Source organism: Theobroma cacao, chromosome 2 (genome assembly GCF_053813885.1).
Source record: "Theobroma cacao isolate CCN51 chromosome 2, ASM5381388v1, whole genome shotgun sequence".
Taxonomy (NCBI): Eukaryota; Viridiplantae; Streptophyta; class Magnoliopsida; order Malvales; family Malvaceae; genus Theobroma; species Theobroma cacao.
This window is the reverse complement of record NC_142640.1, coordinates 6,270,950-6,290,676: the sequence shown is the minus strand read 5'-3', so window position 1 is coordinate 6,290,676 and position 19,727 is coordinate 6,270,950. Positions and strand designations below refer to the sequence as shown.

At 37.0% G+C, this 19,727-nt stretch overlaps 4 protein-coding genes across 4 annotated transcripts; 3 read left to right on the top strand and 1 right to left on the bottom strand.

The window, feature by feature from the left end:
- The first annotated feature begins 270 nt into the window (after positions 1-270).
- Positions 271-10,496, top strand: LOC18608135 (transducin family protein / WD-40 repeat family protein). Its single transcript, XM_018115588.2, has 23 exons — positions 271-580; positions 697-1,028; positions 1,154-1,257; positions 1,526-1,594; positions 1,877-1,937; positions 2,208-2,347; positions 2,916-3,105; positions 3,416-3,477; positions 3,655-3,743; positions 4,123-4,195; positions 4,273-4,332; positions 4,825-4,971; positions 5,093-5,131; positions 5,258-5,295; positions 5,716-5,802; positions 6,250-6,415; positions 6,704-6,778; positions 7,138-7,274; positions 8,188-8,264; positions 8,507-8,576; positions 8,794-8,859; positions 9,576-9,725; positions 9,987-10,496. Exons 1-22 carry the CDS (start codon positions 512-514, stop codon positions 9,708-9,710), a joined length of 2,286 nt encoding a protein of 761 aa, XP_017971077.1. The 5' UTR covers positions 271-511; the 3' UTR covers positions 9,711-9,725; positions 9,987-10,496.
- A 252-nt stretch (positions 10,497-10,748) lies between these two features.
- Positions 10,749-11,777, bottom strand: LOC18608134 (Mitochondrial transcription termination factor family protein). The gene has a single exon (XM_007042660.3). The coding sequence runs from the start codon at positions 11,593-11,595 to the stop codon at positions 10,801-10,803; it is 795 nt and encodes a 264-aa protein (XP_007042722.2). The 5' UTR covers positions 11,596-11,777; the 3' UTR covers positions 10,749-10,800.
- Positions 11,778-11,886: 109 nt separating this feature from the next.
- Positions 11,887-15,819, top strand: LOC18608133 (cytochrome c biogenesis protein family). The gene is given in 9 exon segments (XM_007042658.3): positions 11,887-12,468; positions 12,717-12,936; positions 13,022-13,133; positions 13,448-13,720; positions 13,982-14,247; positions 14,648-14,804; positions 14,898-14,981; positions 15,300-15,434; positions 15,436-15,819. Coding segments are annotated over 9 exon segments (1,647 nt in total). The 5' UTR covers positions 11,887-12,089; the 3' UTR covers positions 15,457-15,819.
- Positions 15,820-16,582: 763 nt separating this feature from the next.
- LOC18608132 (protein DETOXIFICATION 33-like) lies at positions 16,583-19,684 on the top strand. Its single transcript, XM_007042657.3, has 7 exons — positions 16,583-17,179; positions 17,472-18,013; positions 18,098-18,184; positions 18,309-18,365; positions 18,479-18,717; positions 19,069-19,274; positions 19,355-19,684. The coding sequence occupies exons 1-7, from the start codon at positions 16,901-16,903 to the stop codon at positions 19,439-19,441; spliced, it is 1,497 nt and encodes a 498-aa protein (XP_007042719.1). The 5' UTR covers positions 16,583-16,900; the 3' UTR covers positions 19,442-19,684.
- Positions 19,685-19,727: the final 43 nt, after the last annotated feature.

Here is a 19,727-nt window from a genome sequence, read left to right as displayed (position 1 = left end):
CAAGAAGATTAAGTAAGATATATTCGTCATATTTTAAGATGTGTGTAGACTTTTTCGCTAATTTAACTTAGCATTGTCCATTAGGAAAGACTTCTTTGAGTAATCTTTCGATAGATTTGTGCCAATTACTTACTAAAGATGTGCTAGGCTCTTTTAATTTGAGATGTTAAAGTGGGGCCCTCCTGATCTTATGTATTCAAAAATAATAATAATAATAATAATAATTCAAGTTGAGTTTTATTTGACAAAAAAATTAATAAAAGACAAATGGTGTGACGGAGGGAGTATTATTTTGTTGCATTGACGGCCATTTAGCGGTTCTGCTTTTATCCGTGGATCGGAGAGGGAAGAAGCGATCTAGAAGGAAAGAGAATTAAAAAAAGGAAAAGAAAAGAAAAAAGAGAAGAAAGAGAGAGAATTTAATCAAACTTGGCGAGCAAGCGAAACTTTTTGACATCTGTATTTTTTCTCTTCTAAAATCACTGAGATTTTATCACTCTCTAAAACCCCGATGAGTTCTATGGAAATCGATTTCAAGGAATATCAACTGCGGTGCCATCTACGAGGCCACGAAGACGACGTAAGATCTTCATCGTCTTCCTTTTCTCTCACTGCTTCTTCATTTCTTCACAAATTTATTAGCCATTTGCGTTTAATCTCGATCAGTTAGGTTTGAAATGTTACCTAAACTTTTAGGTTCGTGGAATATGCGTTTGCGGCAGTGAAGGTATAGCAACTTCTTCAAGAGACAGAACCGTGAGGTTCTGGTCTCTTGATTCCTCAGATAAGCGCAAGTATGTCTCGTCTAAGATTCTGTTAGGGCATTCAAGTTTCGCGGGACCGCTGGCGTGGATTTCGCCTGATGAGGAGTTTCCGGAAGGTGGAATTGTGTCCGGTGGTATGGATACCATGGTTTTTGTTTGGGACTTGAGGACTGGAGAGAAAGTGCAGTCATTGAAGGGCCACCAATTGCAAGTTACCGGTGTCCTATTGGATAACGGGGACATTGTTTCCTCTTCCGTTGATTGGTGTGTTACAATTTTAGATACAAAAAATTTTACATTCTTATATTGAAATAGTCGCTTTTGGCCTGTTTATTTGTATTTTGAGTAGTTAAGTGAGTATCTGTTTATGTGGCGCATCTCCGTTGAAGTACGTTGAGACGATGGAGGAATGGCCAACCTGTTGAATCCTGGGAGGCACACAAGTCAGCAATCCAAGCTGTAATAAAGCTTCCTTCAGGAGAGCTAGTTTCAGGTATATCTATTCTGTTGTTATTTGAGTTATTTAAGGCATGGTGTTACAAACTTGACGAAAATTCATTTTGATGATAGAAATCCATTTACTTCGTTGGTATAAGTGTATTTGTCTTTTTTGTTTTGTCAATCTCAGCTCACTGGCATGCAGTCTTTGTTCTAGCAGTTGACATAATTATTTGGTCATATCAGTTTTATCTGCATTGTGAGTGAACGGAAAAAGTTGGAAGAAAATGTGTATGATTTTTTTTTTTAAATTTACAATCCAGGTTCAACTGACACAACCTTGAAACTTTGGAGAGGAAAGACATGTGTACACACTTTTGTTGGGCATACTGGTAAGTCCTCCTGCTCCCCTATTTTTATCATGCTTTATTCTGAATAAATAGGTATTTGCTTCACATTTGTCTTTCATGTTTATGTTTCTGAAAATTGTTTTGCTCTTTTTAGAAAATGAGTATATTTTTCTTTCTAATTCTGTCATCTGGAGTAGGTTAGTAGGCTTATGCATAAATTCTAGCTGTTTTTGATGGATTGCCATTACCTGGAAGGAACATGTCTTGTTGTCAAAGGACAGATATTAGTTTCCACAAGCACTCATGCTTTTGAGGGTTGTGCAGATACTGTCCGGGGCTTAGCAGTTATGCCTGGGTTGGGAGTTCTTTCTGCTTCACATGATGGGTTAGTGGCCTTTTCCCCTTCTTTTATTATTGCATTACATTAAATTAGACAGCATGTATGCATATGCTGGCATGGTCTTTTATGCCTACTTAAGTAGAGGTGTTGCCACTTTATTTTGTTCTTTCTTTTTCCTACCTGGCTTTTGTTTTAGTTTTATTTTTGTTTCTATTCTTCCTCTTTTATTTCTCTTATACTTATTTATCGTGTTTCTATGGCTTGAATGCATGATTGCAGTCGTCCTTAATATTTGTTTTGTTTTCATTGCATTAGTTCCATTAGGTTATGGGCACAAAGTGGTGAAGTATTAATGGAGATGGTCGGTCATACTTCCATTGTCTATTCAGTTGATTCTCATATTTCTGGACTTATTGTCAGTGGTAGTGAAGATCGTTTTGCAAAGATATGGAAAGGTGATTATTTCTACCGTTTGTATTTCTGTTTAAAATGATCACATATGTTCAATTAGTAGCTAAGGGCTGCAACTGTATCTCACTGGCTTCTTGAGATTGAAGCTAAGTTTTGAGTTGACTTTGAAGCAACTATTGGTTGCTCATTCTTAGATAACTCAGCAGAGTTTTCAGAGAATCTTCTTTGGCTTTCTTGGTTTGGACTGACATTTTGACATAATTAAAAAGATGATCTTGTTTTTATCTTCAATTATTATTTTTCTTGTTTTCAATTGATAAATTTGTCCTTTTCCTTCACTATTCTTTGTCTGTTTGTGACCTATTGGCTAAAAACTTGTTTCACCATCAAAACTGGCTTGGATATGATTTTACAAGTATAGCTGAAAGCATAACCAGAATATTTTGTCTTTTCTTCTCAGCAGTAAATTTTACTTGTGTGTTATTTTCCTGGAATACTCTATAAGTAACATTACTGGCTATAAGCTTTTATCTTTGTCATACTTAGAGCTAAACATTGGTCCTGCATGACTTCAAATGTTATTTTCACAAGGAAAATTATGTCTTAGTGCAGATGGAGTCTGTGTGCAAAGCTTAGAGCACCCTGGTTGTGTTTGGGATGCTAAATTTTTGGAAAATGGAGAAATTGTGACTGCATGTTCAGATGGAGTTTTACGCATTTGGACAGTAGATCGGGGTAACATTGCAGATCCAGTGGAACTTGAGGCATATGCTTCAGAACTTTCACAATACAAATTGAGTAGGTATGATCATATAAAACTTGCCAATGTTTTTTGCATGCCTTAGTGTTATATTATGATCTTCTGCATTGGTCACCTTTTCTTAATGAAATAATGGGGAGATTGATTGCTAACTGTTTAAGCCTTTTTCAATTCTCATTTTTCTCTTTTATTTCAGTAGAATATATTTTATCCCAGTAGTTCATTGTCCAATTTTATGATTTATTATAGAATTTGATTCCCGATTGGATCACTCAAGAGCTGCTGACATTTTTTGCTTTTCAGCTTTGCCCAATATCCATCTCATATCTTGGTGTTTGACTGTTTGTAATAGGAAGACTGTTGGTGGTTTGAAATTGGAAGATTTGCCTGGGCTTGAGGCTTTACAGATTCCAGGTGGGCTTCTAATGGGCAGTACCTTTTAGTTTTCTTATGTGGTAACTTTGGTCATACTTATTTTGTTTAGTCTAGAGATGAAAAAGGACTTAATTTCCCTGACGGTAGGAATTTTTACTGGTCATATCTTTTCTAGTAACAGTTGGATACATTTTAATAGTTGATGTATCTGATCAGGAACCAGTGATGGCCAGACAAAAATTGTTAGAGAAGGGGACAATGGTGTAGCTTATACATGGAACATGAGAGAACAGATATGGGATAAAGTAACTTGATTCCAAATCTTTTCAATTATTTGCTTTCATCATCTTAAAGTTTCATCTCAGTTATCTGGAGTATGCTGTTCATTTTGATGTTTTAGATTCTACGAAGAACATGAAAGCCTTTTATACTTTTGTTCTTCTGTATTCTGCTTTTTGGTTCATATGTTATAATTGTCAGACTATTTGTTTTTGAAATAAAAGTAATTTCTTTGATTTTATAGAAGTTCAAAGACAAATTTTGGTCCCTAAATGATTGAGGAGGTGAAGTTTCTAGTGGACTATTAATTGGTGAAATGCAGTATGCCCTGTTGATAACTTTGGCTTCCCATTTGCTGCCTTTACTTAACAAATTCTTATATTTGGTGGTTGCCTTCTGATTCAGATTGGTGAAGTTGTTGATGGTCCAGATGACAGCATGAAGCGTTCTGTTCTTGATGGAGTCCAATATGATTATGGTGAGCAAGCGACTTCTTACTTTAAGGTTAATGACTTAAGGTAAATATATTCTTATTTTTTATATTTTGTGACTCAGTATTTGATGTTGATATTGGCGATGGGGAGCCTATTCGTAAGTTGCCCTATAATCGATCGGGTATCTCTCTATTCTTAGCCTTGTGTTTTCTGCTGTTTTCAAATTCATGCATTTTCCCTTGGATCTTGTGGGTCTGGTTCTTGTGTCATGTCAGGACATTCTTATCTTCTTTCCCAGCTTGTCATTCAACGTATTTAAGTGTGTTCTTTGTAAAGGAATAAGAAAAGATTTTTGACTACTTCATCATCTTTTATCATCTAAAGAATGATATGATATGTATCTTGGAAAATTTAGATTGTAGCTTGAATGACTTGCAAATTGCATGCAAGAAATGTATCAGGCATGCCATATTAACCATGTATAACTGTGTTTGTGAAGAGGAATTTTCTTTTTCTGCACTACCTTGGAATTTCTTATGATCTAATGCTTGTTAGGGAAAATGTCTTGAAGATCTTAGATTGTACATTGATTGACTTGCAAATTGCATACAGCAAATGAATTGGGCATGCAATATTAACTTAAAAGTGATAACACAGCTTATGATCCTTCCAGATAACCCTTATGACACTGCGGATAAGTGGCTTCTCAAGGAGAACCTTCCTCTTTCCTACCGTCAACAAATTGTGGAGTTTATACTGCAAAATACTGGTCAAAAGGATTTCACTATTGATCCAACATTCTGTGATCCGTATACTGGCTGTAAGTATTATATTTTTTTCAGCACTGACCTCACTGTTGGAAGCCTTTGATGAGGTTCCTAGTTCTCAGTCTCATTGGCTACTTCTTTGCAATGCTTTAATGACTTCTGTGTTTCATGCAGCAAGTGCTTATGTACCTGGACAGCCATCATATGCTTCTGGTTTGTACTTGTTTAAAGAAAATTATATAGAAATTCCTTTTTTATTTCTAGCAGATCTACTCTTAACTTTGTCAACATCAGGACTTCTTCTGAGGTCTGATATATTCATATTATTTTTGTACACAGGTATATCGGCTAAACCTACCTTCAAGCATATACCAAAGGTTTGTTGTTACAGTATCATTTTAGCATTTTAGGATGGACTTTTTGGCATTAAATGTGGGCATAGCAGTTTTTTTTTTTTCTTTTTTTTGTATTTTGTGTTTAGAAGATTAGTGGTAGAGTCTATATGGAAATGTCTGCAAATAACACTTATAAGTTACTAGGTAGACATATCTTAAAATCTAACTCTTGGCTCCCCTACCAGACAAATATGCTTCAAGTTGGAATTGATTGCATAAAAGTACCAAAAAGGCTTGTAGTCAAAGAATTGATTTTAGTTAATGATGATAAATATCAATTGTCTGCACACTAATGCACAAACTTTTATTTTTAATGCATCTCTTAGCTGTTATTATTCCTTTAGTTGTCATTTTTCGAGAAGTAATTTTGTTTTGTTTTATTCTTTGCCATTTTGATTCCAGAGAGGAATGCTGGTTTTTGATGCGGCTCAATTTGATGGGATCCTCAAAAAGATTTCAGAGTTCAATAACACTCTAGTAGCTGACTTGGTAGATTATGCAAGCTCTCATTCTTATTTATTTGCGTTCATGGTTATTATTTGTCTATGATAGTTTTATGTTGCACCAATATTCTTCATGATATTTCTTTACTTGCTTTTGAGTCATATTATACATCATTTTGTTGTGCTGACAGCTTCTACCTATATGAAAGTCTAATTATTGAAGATATAATGTTTTCTACTTGGGTTGCTTTTGGGTGTCTTATGTAAGGTTCCCTTAGTAGACTTCATCTCTGTTTTTAGATTTATCCTTTGGTTCCATAGACACAAGTGTTCATTTGCTACTTAATCTTGACTTTTGTATTCATTTGTATATAGGTCTGGGGCCACCTGCCTGGTTTTCTTATGTTGCTTTACTATTGGTTTTCTGTTCCATTGTTGTAGTTCTCTTACATCTAGTTTCCTGTATAATGGATCAATTTACATTCTTGTGAAGGAAAAAAAGGACTTGTCTCTAACAGAGCTGGAGATAGCTAGACTAAGTGCTATTATTAAAATTCTGAAGGACACATCACATTACCATTCTAGCAGTTTTGCTGATGTTGACATTGTCTTGTTGCTGAAGTTGCTCAAAGCATGGCCACTTGCAATGATATTTCCTGGTTAGTGTGGAGAAACTTTTAAACTTATAGTTTGTGGTCTCTCTTTGAGTTTGTTTCTTTGGTATGGTGTTGTTATTTAAATTCTGCTTTGAGGGAGAGTTATTGGCAATTGCACTTTGATTTATTTAAATTGAAAGCACCATCTCTGTGTGAAAATTGTATGATTTCTTGTACTTCATGATCTTTTGCAGTTCTACACTTGTTTATGTCAACTATAGATTTACTCCCTTCTTTATATGTTTCAAGTGCATTATTCACCTTTCCAATGGCGTGCTTCTACTTGTGCAGTTATTGACATTGTGAGGATGATTGTCCTGCACCCTGGTGGGGCAAGTATACTTCTCAGGCATGTTGAAGTCAATGGTACCTAGCTTAAAGAATTTCTCTGCTATTTGTTCAGCCTTTATCTCTGAAAATTAATAGTTGCAACTGGTAATGACTAAAATTTTAAAATTTAAATTTTAGTTATGCCATATATGTTAATATAGCCAAAATTTTTTGACAAAACTCCTACAAACCAAGTGGCTCCTATTTTATTGATAAAGATTCTAATGGACAGGTTGATAAACCTGATGGCCTGAGAATTGAGCCTCAAGTTGCTCTGGCATAAACTTGTCCTCAAAAATCTATACATGAAGTAGTAGATAAATTGTTATATGCAACTATTCCTCTTTGTTATATTCTATGTTTAGTTTTAACTTCAAATTTATGTTCTGAACTAGATGTGCTAATGGAAATGATTAAGAAAGTCACTACAGATCCTGCACTTCCTGCAAACCTTTTAACCAGCATCCGTGCTATAACTAATCTTTTCAAGGATTCATGCTACTATGGCTGGCTACAAAAGAATCGCAGTGAGGTAAGTGCACCTCCTCTATTAGTATATTCTGAACTTAATTACAATTGCCAGTGACAAATAACTCTGAAATGTTATATTGATAAATCATCAAGGTTTTTGACCCTGGTCTTTTGAATGGTTAAACTTGGATATTGAATTTCCTTGGTACCGGATACTCTTGACTGCCTTGAAGTGGTCTTGTTTGTCATGGATGTGAAAATAATGTGCATGTTTGCAGAGCTTCCTCTCTGTTTATTTGCTTGTGCAGTTGTGGTCTGATATATAAGTTTGGCTATTATATTTCCTTTTCTTTAAGCAGATAGAATTTTATTTTTGGCATGGCTTTGATGGATGTTAATTCTATGCTCTTGATACTAACCAAAAGTTTGGTAAGACATCATTTGGCTGTTAACTGGATTGTCAACTCTGCTCTGATTTGTTTATTTACTCTCTTGTCTGACAACCTATTATTGCTGTTCATTGTTTCGTTCATGGGCTTGCTTACTGGATGTTACCAAATTCTGCTCGTAACAAGTATACTCTTGAAAGGGATAAGACTTATGTTAAGGCAATGAATCTTTAATTTACTGACTTTAGGAGCACCTGCTAATTATATTTTTTTCATCTTTCTCTCCACACCTTGTATTTGCTTCTTCATGCTGTAGTCTTCTTGATAACTTTTCTTGGAAAGCATTTCTGATTGAAAAGAAAATAGTACTTATGGTATTGTCTGCCTATATTTCATGATCGGCATTTCTTGCATTTGAATAACGCTTTGTTATTGTTTTATCTTCTGGGATTTTGCTTATTGCTTTTTGATGTTTCTGGTCTGTTTAGGATTTCAATTTATACTGTTCTGCCCTTCTTTACCAAACAAATGGAAAAAAAAAAAAAATTACACTTTCTGATGATTTATTTTCTACTATTCTTGCAGATTCTTGATGCATTTTCGTTTTGTCTTGCATCTCCAAACAAGAATTTGCAGTTGGCTTATTCTACCCTGATACTGAAGTAAGCATTCTGTTAACGTAAATATGCACACATGGCTTTTATTTAAGTGAAACCATTTGTGACAGTTAATGGTTATGCTATTGACCCACTGTTGTTTTATTGTTGACGTAGTTGTTTTCGTCTCCTTTAGCAATTGCTCTTATTGCTCCACTGTTACAGTTGCATACAAGTTTCTAGTTTTCATTGAGTATGGGCTGGGAATCATCTTCTCTGATGTAAGTGATGATGTGTGTGCTTCACAGTTATGCAGTGCTGCTAACTGAAAAGAAGGATGAAGAAGGCCAATCTCATGTTCTTTCAGCAGCTTTAGAGGTTTGTCTTATTTAACCATTCCCTAACTGTGGAACTGAAAACTTTTTCATCTGCCCTAATTTGAATCTCTTCCCTAAGAGTTTGAGAGTTTGATGTTGTGCAAACTGTAGAATTTTCCTATTTGGAAATGGACTTGCAATGATTTTTTGTTCAGTAGTGATCTTCGGTGATTGAAATCCTTATCTTTATTTATTTATCAGTTTTTCCTTTTAAACAGATTGCTGAACAGGAAAATCTAGAAGTTGATTCAAGATTCCGAGCTTTAGTTGCCATTGGATCACTGGTATTTTCTTTTTACTCATTTGTTCTTACCTTCAGCATGGCAATTATGGTTGACTCTGTTGTCATTTGGATTTATTGGCGACATGTACTATTGCATAAGAAATTCAGAAAAAGTTATTGTTCTAAATAGTATACTTTGTTATATCCTTTCCACTTTATTAGGCTAGACTCGTATTGTTCAGTGTTCTAAATGAAGTCTGAGCTTCATTCTTGTCATCTCGCTTTCTGCTTGAATTTTTTTTTGTGGGCATGTTCTGCTTTCAAAATGCCGTAATATGTGCATGTTCTGTTGAGTCTGCTTTAAGGAAAGAGAAAAAAATTAGGTTTTGTTTGGTTTATGTTTTTGTTTGTTATTTGCTTTTCTCTTTTTGTAAAAAATGAGTAGAATGGAAAAAAATGTATAAAAAAAGAAGGCAAATAGCAAAAGCATCAACCAAATAGTCTTACTACCTGCATCATAGTTGATGGAGCAATTGGTGTTTGTATTTTGGCATGCTAGTAAACATCTGTAAGCAGCTTTCTTTGAAGAAATATATGACAGGTTTTTCAAAATTAGTTTTAAATGCTTTAGATGGGCCTCTTGGATTGTAATCAATCAAATAAATTGAATTCTCTTGATTTTTTAGATTTACTTATGGAACGTTACTTGATTAAGCATTAGATCTTTCCCCCAGATTTTGTTGTTCTTTCTTTTTTTTAATTAAATCTCCTATACAGATGCTTGAGGGTCTTGTGAAAAAAATAGCAATGGACTTAGAAGTTGAGAACATTGCCAAAGCTGCCAAGGCATCTAAGGAAGCCAAGATTGCAGAAATTGGAGCTGACATTGAGCTATTAACAAAACAGCGTTGAAGCTGGTGGTTCCCGGTAAATGATTTTTTTTTTTCTTGCGAAAGCCGTGTAAAGATTCAACATTGAGGCATGCACATTTTATATTGATGCTTGTCTGTGGGTATTATCTGAGGCATTTGGTTGGAAGCTTCCACCATAATGACTGGTTAATGCTCAAACCATCACCTATGCTTTCTTTTGCTTGCAGAGTGGGGGGTTCAGGGCTTAATTCTAGTTCATTTACAATGAAAGGCCTTGTTCTTGATTATATGTATTTCCAACTTCACATTTTTGCAGGATCAGCTAATGGTTTAAGAGTGTGGGTGGGGGTCAAATAGGAGAATACGGAGGAAATGTGGGTCATATTTACTGAACAGGTACAAGGGACCAATAAATTGCGGGCAAGGGGTTTTTATCAGATGCCGAAACAAGGCATTTGGGCTTCATCAGACAACCTAATGTTTGCTTCATTTTTTCCTTGGTAAACGGCTTGGATGGATATTTAGGCTCATTATTCACCAAGAAACTAAAAGTGCATCTGGTTCTCATTTTCGATTCCCCCCCCCCCCCTCTCCCAAAAAAAAAAAAAAAGAAAAACTATAATTTCTCTTTCATTGTTTATGGGAATTAATTGTACCAAATTCACTACCTTACAGGCAAAGCAAATACAAATGGATGTTGTCTTTCATTTTATTTGTGATGCTTAGCTTGTAGTTAGCTTCCACTCGCCAAAAACTGGTGACATGAATACTCCGTGTGCATACATACCCACATGTCTAATTGAATACTCTGCTTATCAGCTCCCTAGTTCAGATTTTCTCTAGCAAAATGCAAAATGCATATCTTTGCTTGTTGTGCATTCAAGTCAACTGTAGGCAAAATTGTGAAACCCAGAAAGATGGTAATGGGAGGGAAGATAGATGTGAAGACCAAACTTCATCTTCATTGACAGCCATGAGCCAATCGAACCTCCTTCATTCTTCCTATACCTAAAGTTACAAACCCCTTGTTTGTGTTTTTAGTTTTTAGTTTTTGGGTAAAATGCCTGAGCACTGAAAAGAAAGAAAAGAAAGGGTATAATAATATATGATTAAAATTGTTACTCCAAATTTCACTTCCACTTTGAGTAAAACCTTTCATCACCCCATAACAGCATCCTATTTAACTTGATCCTAACATTCCTCTGCTTCAAATGCCAATGCCTAGGTGCTATCCTCTTATGCAAACTGAACCCAAAATACTGTGGAAACTCCTTCAATTCCTCCAAACTCCTCTCCATTTCTCCCACCAAAAACTCATACTTAGGCCTCAAGTTATCATCGATATTGTACCCAAATATGGCCGGCATTCTAGCACAGAAACTCGCTGCCTCTTCGTATCTGAACCCTATGCTCCTCAAGAACCTGATCTTGACCTTTAGCTTCTCCACCCTGGTATTCAACAGAAACGCCTTCTGCTTGCTTGGCTCGTTCAGTTTCTCCACCCCTAGTGCCCTGAGATACTCAAGGGTAGGCCTCAAACAATATTCAGCGTTCGAAAACAAGAGGTCGGGACAGTTAACGACCAAGCCGCGAGATTCTGCGACGGAAGCATGCAAGTCAGTGATCAAGAAATCAAAAACAGGTTCGATTTCAGAGGTATCAAAGTTGGTGGAGAAGAGCTGGGGACAAAGGGAGGCGAGGCGGGAGAAGTCTTGGTCATGGATGCCCTTGGACTTGAGGAAGTTGATGGTGGCGAGGACTTGGTCGACGGTTTGAGGGGATGGGAGGTTGCGGGGCTTGGCGTTTGGGTCGATAATGCCTATAGCTTTGAGGTAGCGAATGTTTTCACGGTGAGAAGTGCGGAATTTGAGGTAAAGGGGAGTCGGGGTTTTGGGTGTTAGGAGTTGGAGAGATGGAAGCAGCATTGTGCTCTGGTTTCCTTACTTTGCGGGGATAGCGGGAAAAAAAGGTGAAAACCAACCGCAAATTTGTGTGGTTGTTACTTGTGGGCTTTGGAGAGATAAAGGCTCTTTTCTTACTTCCTCTTGATCTGTCGAGTTTTGGTCTGTGATGAAGAAACTTCAGATATTTCTCAAATGCCAGAATTTATATGTGAATTGTTGAATTAACAGCTTTAATTGATAAGTTTCAGATATCTATTATCAGGACATCTAAAAAGCATATTTAATATCTACAGTGTTCCTTATCTGATAAAAATCATGAGGCAGAAAAGGCAAAAAGGCTTGTTCCACGTTCCTCCCTGGCCCACGCTAAAAAGAAAGGATACTCCTAACTCAAAAAAGGATAAAAACGCTCTTCTTAGGATGAACCAACAGCAAGGGTCGTTATTACACGACCACCCCTTTAACTAACACTTCCTGTCCGACACCAGTGAATCTCTAGTTCCAGAATTTCATCAATGGAAACTCTATTAAACCCATCAAAAACAGCAAAGCTCTTTGTACCCAATATCTCTCTCTTTAAATCCTCCTTTCTTCATTCCACTTTCAATCCCCAAACCCATATTCTCTTTAACAGAAAAACTCTCTCTTTCACCATTAATTGCAGAGCAAAAACCTCTCAAGGTCGTAAAACCGATGGCAAGAACATATCCAAGAAGATTTTTTTATCAGATTCTGCGCCAGAACTGAGTAATGAAGACGTTGAGCCTAAGCCAAAGAATGGAGGTGGAGCTTGGGGGCTGGTTAGGAAGCTGCCCAAAAGGGTTTTGGCTGTTTTGTCGAACTTGCCTTTGGCTATTGGAGAAATGTTCACTGTTGCTGGCCTTATGGCTCTTGGTAAGTTGGGTCTTTCATTCTCATGTAAAAGTTATGTCTTTAATTTCCTTGTTTTGCAAAAATATGAACTTGATGCTTAGGATATACGTTTCAGATAGCTGGTTTTCTAGTCCTGTTAATGTCATCTGTGAGTAGTAGTAGTAGTAGGCTAGCAAATCTGTTTAAAGTTGATAAAATGGACGATTGTAATTGTAGCCTGATTCATTGTCATTGGTGGAATTGGCCTTCCGTATGCAATCCTTCTGTAGGTACTGCAATTGATCAAGGTGAAGCCCCAGAATTCTATTTCCAAAAATACCCTGAAGAAAATCCAGTTTGGGGATTCTTCACTTGGAGATGGGTTCTCACCCTGGGATTAGACCACATGTTCTCATCTCCCATTTTCCTTGGAACGTTGGTTCTTCTGGCGACTTCACTTATGGCCTGCACTTTCACAACACAAATCCCCCTTGTTAAAGCTGCAAGAAGGTTTGATTTTTCAGCAACTTCTAGTCATCTTCTTTTTGGAATATGTTGGAGAGGCTTTCTACTTATGGAAAATCCACATATGCAGATGGAGGTTTTTGCAGTCAGCTGATGCTATCAGAAAGCAGGAATTCTCTGACACTCTTCCTAGAGCGTCAGTAAAAGACTTGGGTGTTGTTCTCATGGCAGCTGGATATGAGGTTATATTCTCCTCTTCTTGCTATGTTTGTTATTGTTTTTATTTCACAGCTTATTGGTTGATTAGTACTTTAATAATTACTAGGGTCACATATACTGGTCATTTTAAATTCTTGTAAGCGTCAGAATAGATTTGTCCCCATTGCTGTGTAACTTCTAAAGAATAATCTTTTGTCCATGTGGATCCATGTGTCATCTTTTTTCAGAATACCTTTATTGTATCCTAAATTAGTAGTCATCCTCTTTCATCTCATTTTAGCTTCTTAATGTTGCCTCTATATACATTTCTTCACAATGCATGGTTTGGTTAATGCAGGTTTTCTTGAAAGGACCATCACTGTATGCTTTTAAGGGGCTGGCTGGTCGATTTGCCCCAATTGGAGTACATTTAGCAATGCTGCTGATAATGGCAGGTGGAACTCTTAGTGCAACTGGGAGCTTCAGAGGGTCCGTCACAGTTCCACAGGGGCTCAATTTTGTTGTAGGAGATGTATTGGGCCCAACAGGGTTTCTTTCCACTCCAACTGAAGCTTTCAATACTGAAGTTCATGTGAACCGATTCTACATGGACTACTATGACAGTGGAGAAGTAAGTGTTGATTTTCTTGCTGTTTGAAGACATATAAAAGGAGGGGAACCTTATTATAGAGCTTTAATACTTATGTAATGAAGACTTATTTATCCAAATTTTCCTGACGCTGAGGCTCTTCTTGTTGGAACCATTTTCTTCAACTAATGGCTACCTGGACATACTTCTTTGCTTTTCTTGTCTTGCTTAACAATGCTTAATTCTATTATTTTTTACTTTATTCAATGATTTGTTTTTTAATTTATTTGCCCCTTGTTTCAGGTTTCACAATTTCACACTGACTTATCATTATTTGATCTCAATGGGAAGGAAGTAATGAGGAAAACACTTAGTGTAAATGACCCCTTAAGATATGGTGGGTTCACCATATACCAGACAGATTGGAGCTTTTCAGCACTGCAGATACTTAAGGATGACGAAGGACCTTTCAATTTAGCAATGGCACCTCTAAAGCTAAATGGAGACAAGAAGCTTTTTGGGACCTTTCTACCGGTAGGGGACACAAATTCCCCTAACATCAAGGGAATGTACGTTTATGTTTTACAGCTTTGTTTCCGTGCATGTTTTTTATATGGATTTTTCTCCTCTACTTCCATGTTCTATTTTTTCTGACTTAAAGAAATCACAATCAAAGTAAAAGGTATTGAAGTTGGGAGAAAAGAAAGGATTGTTGAAGTTTTTAATATGCCATCAGGCTTGTTACAAGCTTGGCATTCGGTTATGCTGATTGTTATGTGATTTGTCTTTTATCTAGAATGTAGATCTTTAGATTATCACCTTAGGTTGAAACAGGTCTTTTAGTATGAGGGATCAGATGACATGAGTATTTTTGGGTGAATTACTAATGATCAATGCCTACCTTTTCTTTTCTTTTCTGCTCATTTTCCACTGATCTTAACTTGTTCCCTTGATCAATTGTGACTTCAGATCAATGCTTGCTCGTGATCTGCAGTCCATTGTCCTATATGATCAACAAGGGAAATTTGCTGGAGTCCGACGACCTAACTCTAAGCTTCCTATTGAGATTGATGGTACAAAAATTGTTGTTGTTGATGCAATTGGCAGTAGTGGTCTTGACTTGAAGGTGACAACTTAATAGATTTCATACACTACACATTGTGGAACTTATGTTATATGAAAATTTCATCTTAATTAACAAAACCTTACTTTTATTCAGATTGATCCAGGTGTCCCAATTGTCTATGCCGGATTTGGTGCTCTGATGCTCACAACTTGCGTCAGTTACTTATCTCATGCACAGGTGAAAATTCTATGTTCATTATGGGTTTATGTTTTAAGTGTTTAAAACAGAATTGACTTTTGCTCCGGAATTTCATTTTCTTTCTATTTTTTTTGTTGGGGGGTGTGGGGGAGGAGAAGGGATTACTTTACTTGACTATTGAGAAGAAATATTACAGTAATAATGAATATAAAGAATATGGCAATGATTGAACTCTATTTCTACCATTCTAACCTTTATGCTTGCTCTTATTGGTGTCATTATTAACATTAATCAAACCATGATTGGAATCCATTATGTGTTTATGAATTCACTATTTTTGTTCTTTGGGCATGCCAGATATGGGCCTTGCAAGATGGAACAACAGTAATTGTCGGGGGAAAGACTAATCGAGCCGAGGCTGAATTTCCAGATGAGATGAATCGCTTGCTTGATCTGGTTCCTGAAATAGTTCAGTCATCTATTTCCAAGCAACCCGGATAGCATTGGTGGCTAGTTTTTGATTCATCTGATAGGCAAAAAGCATGAGAATCCAAGCTGCTACAATTTTGAAGTTTCAGGTAGTATCAAGATATTGCTCCATTTCACCTTCGTTCCAACTTAAAAAGTGACAGTACTTTTAAGTGAGACATTGCGCATCCTAGTCATGGATGATGCCAAAGTCACACCATGGGAGCAGAGGAGCCAAATTTGAATTCCTGAATGTATAGTTATTTATTGTGGTTCACAGGGTAAAAAATCCAAGCCTAATTCCATATCCACCAATTATTATACGAACCACTCAGGACTTAGAGCTTTGACCTACCAAGAATATATATGTATATGTTAATAGCAATACCATTCTTTTTGGTTCCTTTAATATTTTCTATCATTACGATCTCTTTACTAACATTTCCTCTTACCATAACAAGGATCATATGATTCTGGGTTTGGCGTGCATTTATCTATATATACGTCTCTAAGCATAAAAAAGCAGAGAGGGAAGCAAAAAAGGGAAAAAAGTTGAGAAGAAGAGACAATCTTGAATGACAAAATAGTATTACTACTTTTCTTTTTTCTTTATATTTGTTCAGTAAAAATGGGTAAGTTCATGTTGACATGTGTGGGAGTCTTCTACAAATATGATTTTGATCTCTCGCCAACCAGTTGTTGGTGCAACCAGGTAATCTGGTAGGACTTGTGGAGGAGCTGCAAAGTTGCAACTTCTGATTCTTGTCACGCAGGCAGACTGACTTAAATGTCAGATATTTGGTTTCAAGATTTCCTCCTAATCGATGGTACTTTTCTTTTATTTGTCTGTTTCTTCTGATCACAGGAAGAACAGATCCCAGCATGAAAGCTAACGTGAAAAACATGCTTCCATAGTTATTGTGACAACAACGCTTCATCAAAATAAGGTCTAGGCTTCTCACAAGTTAAGAAATGCAAAAATATGGGGTGGGAAAATTGAATAGGAACTGTGACTTTCAACTATCATAACTCTATATGTGTCATTAATGTTGTTGTTCTTTACAATGGCCACGACGAAAGGATCAGTTAACGGGGAAACCAACGAGCCAACGACCCTGATCCTGTACCCCTGGAAATTGACCACGTAAAGAAGAGTGATTACGCTTTCTACCATTTTTCAAGTTCGGAAATCCCACAAAATCATGTTATAATTATCATGAAATCATCAGTGACTTGCTCGGGTTTGCATCAAAAGAAGTAGCAAAATCAAATATCAAAAGATGATGTCTCCAAATGAAGAATCACTGTAGTGCAAATCGCTTTTTGGCAACCTAAACCATTAATAAACCTTTCACATCATATCTGAAGCAACACTGATATTCATTTTACACATTAGTTCTCACCTTTTGGTAGGTGAGCCAAGACTACCGGCTTGATTTCTGTATATATATTTCTATGCATTCCAGATAATTTAAACTCAGAAAGGGAAAATGGCTTCATCAGAAGCAGAGGAAAAGCCTCCTGAGGTAAAGCCATTTCAAGTGGAGAGACAGAGAGGAGAGCAAGCCGCTAAGCAAAAGATCGTAAAAAGAAGCTGGAAGGAATCAAAGAAGATGTGGGCGATAGCAGGCCCTGCCGTATTGGTGTCAGTCTCTCAGTTTTCGATTGGTTTTGTCACGGTTGCTTTTGCAGGTCACTTGGGAGAACTTGAACTAGCTGCTGTCACCGTAACAACAAATGTGATTGAAGGCTTTGTATTTGGTATCATGGTGAATATCAACCAAACGCAATCATAATTTGCCTAAAGCTCATATTCTTGTTCATTCAGACATATGATTCTTTTTTTGCTAGTCTCAAGTTGCGGTTGCAATGGCACCAAGTTTTATAATTCATTTGAACTGTAGGATCTAAGAAGCTTACATTTTTTATCTCTTTCTCTGTATCTCAGTTTTGTAATAACCAAATGGTCATATTGCAAGAGCTGCATATAGTATTAAGTTAATTTTACCTGAATTTGAACTGACATTCCATTTCTATACATAAAATTCTTTCTGTATTTAGTTAGGAATGGGAAGTGCTCTGGAGACGCTATGCGGTCAAGCTGTTGGTGCTGGACAACATAATATGCTTGGAATCTACCTGCAAAGGTCATGGATCATTTCCGGAGTCACAGCTCTGTGTCTCATGCCTTGTTATATTCTTGCATCACCAATACTAAAGCTACTTCGTCAAGACAAGGATATCTCAGAGCTTGCAGGAAAGTACTGCAGAATGGTCATTCCTCAATTTTTTGCTTATGCCATGAACTTCCCTATTCAAAAGTTTCTCCAATCCCAGAGCAAAGTGTGGGTTATGACCATAATTTCAGTTGTGGGCTTGGGATGTCATGTCTTGTTGAATTGGGCTCTCGTGACGAAGCTACACCTTGGCCTACTAGGTGCTGCCATGGCTGGCAATATTTCATGGTGGCTTCAGGTAACTGCCATGGTAATTTATGTGGTGTCAGGGTTTTTCCCGGATTCATGGAATGGTCTTTCCCCGTTGGCTTTCAAGTCATTGGGGGGTTTCATGAAACTCTCGCTTGCATCTGCTGTAATGTTGTGGTAAGTAGTCGGATTTTGGATATCCTGATAAGCCATCTCACAATTTCAACACATGCTAACAAGATTGACATTTGATGATCACAGCTTGGAGCTGTGGTACTATACGGCTATTATTCTTATGGTGGGATATTTAAAAAATCCTACCATTGCAGTAGATGCTATTTCAATCTGGTTAGTTTCTTATGCTTAATCTTTCATTCTTGAAGTTGTATCAGAGTTCTCACTGATGGAATTAGAGGTCACGAACCTGCCTTTCACATCCTCTTCTCTATTCATTCTGTTCTCAATTTGGCAGCATGAATATGCAACTTTGGACTTCAATGGTTACTCTGGGTTTTAATGCTGCAGTAAGGTCCGTCGCTTTAGCCATTAACGAATTTGGGTTAACATAATTACCTCTCAAAAATTATGTTCTGCTAGAATTTTCCACTATTTTTGGTAAAGTATGTGCTTGTTTTCTTACAGCGTTCGGGTGTCCAATGAACTTGGAGCTGGACATCCCAAAGCCGCAAAATTCTCTATAGTGGTGGCTGTTTTAACATCTTTAGTGGTTGGAATTACTTTCACGGCTGCTGTTCTGGCAACCAAGCATGATTTCCCAAAGCTGTTCACTGACAAACCAGTGGTTATAAAGGAGACATCAAAGCTGGGGTATTTTCTGGCAGCAACAATCTTCCTCAACAGCATTCTACCTGTTCTCCACGGTACATTGCAAATTGATCTTACTCTCAGTACTTGAATTTAACCTAGTTTTAAGCTAATCTATTTAAATCATAAGATTACAGAAAAAGAAAAAGGAATGCTTTAAGATAGGTTTGTTGACGTTTTACATAAACTTGCTGCCCATGTTCAACAAGTTTTAGGATAAGAGGACCAGACAGTCACCGTCAAATGGGGTATGCAAAAGAAAACAATTCCTTCAGATGTGCTCACATACATTGTTCTGATGCATAAATGCCACTTGAAAAATTAAGAAACAAGAGAAACTGGGTTGCAGGATGTATAAGCTGTGATGGAAAAAGAACTCAAAAATATTTGTTCTGTTGGTTCTGCAGGGGTGGCAGTGGGAGCAGGCTGGCAGTTATATGTTGGCCTGATCAACATAGCTTGTTACTACATATTTGGGATTCCTGCAGGAGCCTTGCTAGGTTTCAAATTTAAGCTCGGGGTCCGAGGGATTTGGTCGGGAATGTTGGTGGGAACCGTCCTTCAGACCACCATCCTGCTGTTTGTAATGCTCCGAGCCAGCTGGCGTAAAGAGGTATGATGAACTTTCAGCCTGGCAAATGTTGATATTCATGAAATGATGCTGGATTAACAATACGTTGATAAATGATGCAGGCTGTGCAAGCTGAGGAACGTCTAAGAACATGGGGTGGATCAACTGATCAGACTCCAGAAACTTCATTAGAATCCAGCGCCGGTTGAGTCATTATACGCATTTACCATTGCTAATCGAGCTTCCCTAGCGATAAAAAATGAAGGATGGAGGAATGGAAATTGATACTCTAGTGCTGAATAAGGTTACAGCGGACGTATTCATGTCTTTGTTTACGTTTTTACAGAAGAAGTGTTTTTTCATGAATATTTTTTCATTTTAATTTTCATGAATTGAAGAATTTTCATTTTTTATACTGCCAATCGAGAAAAGCTTAGGCTTCGTTCTGAATATTCAAAGATGCATTAATACCTCTTAAATACATGAGATTATAGG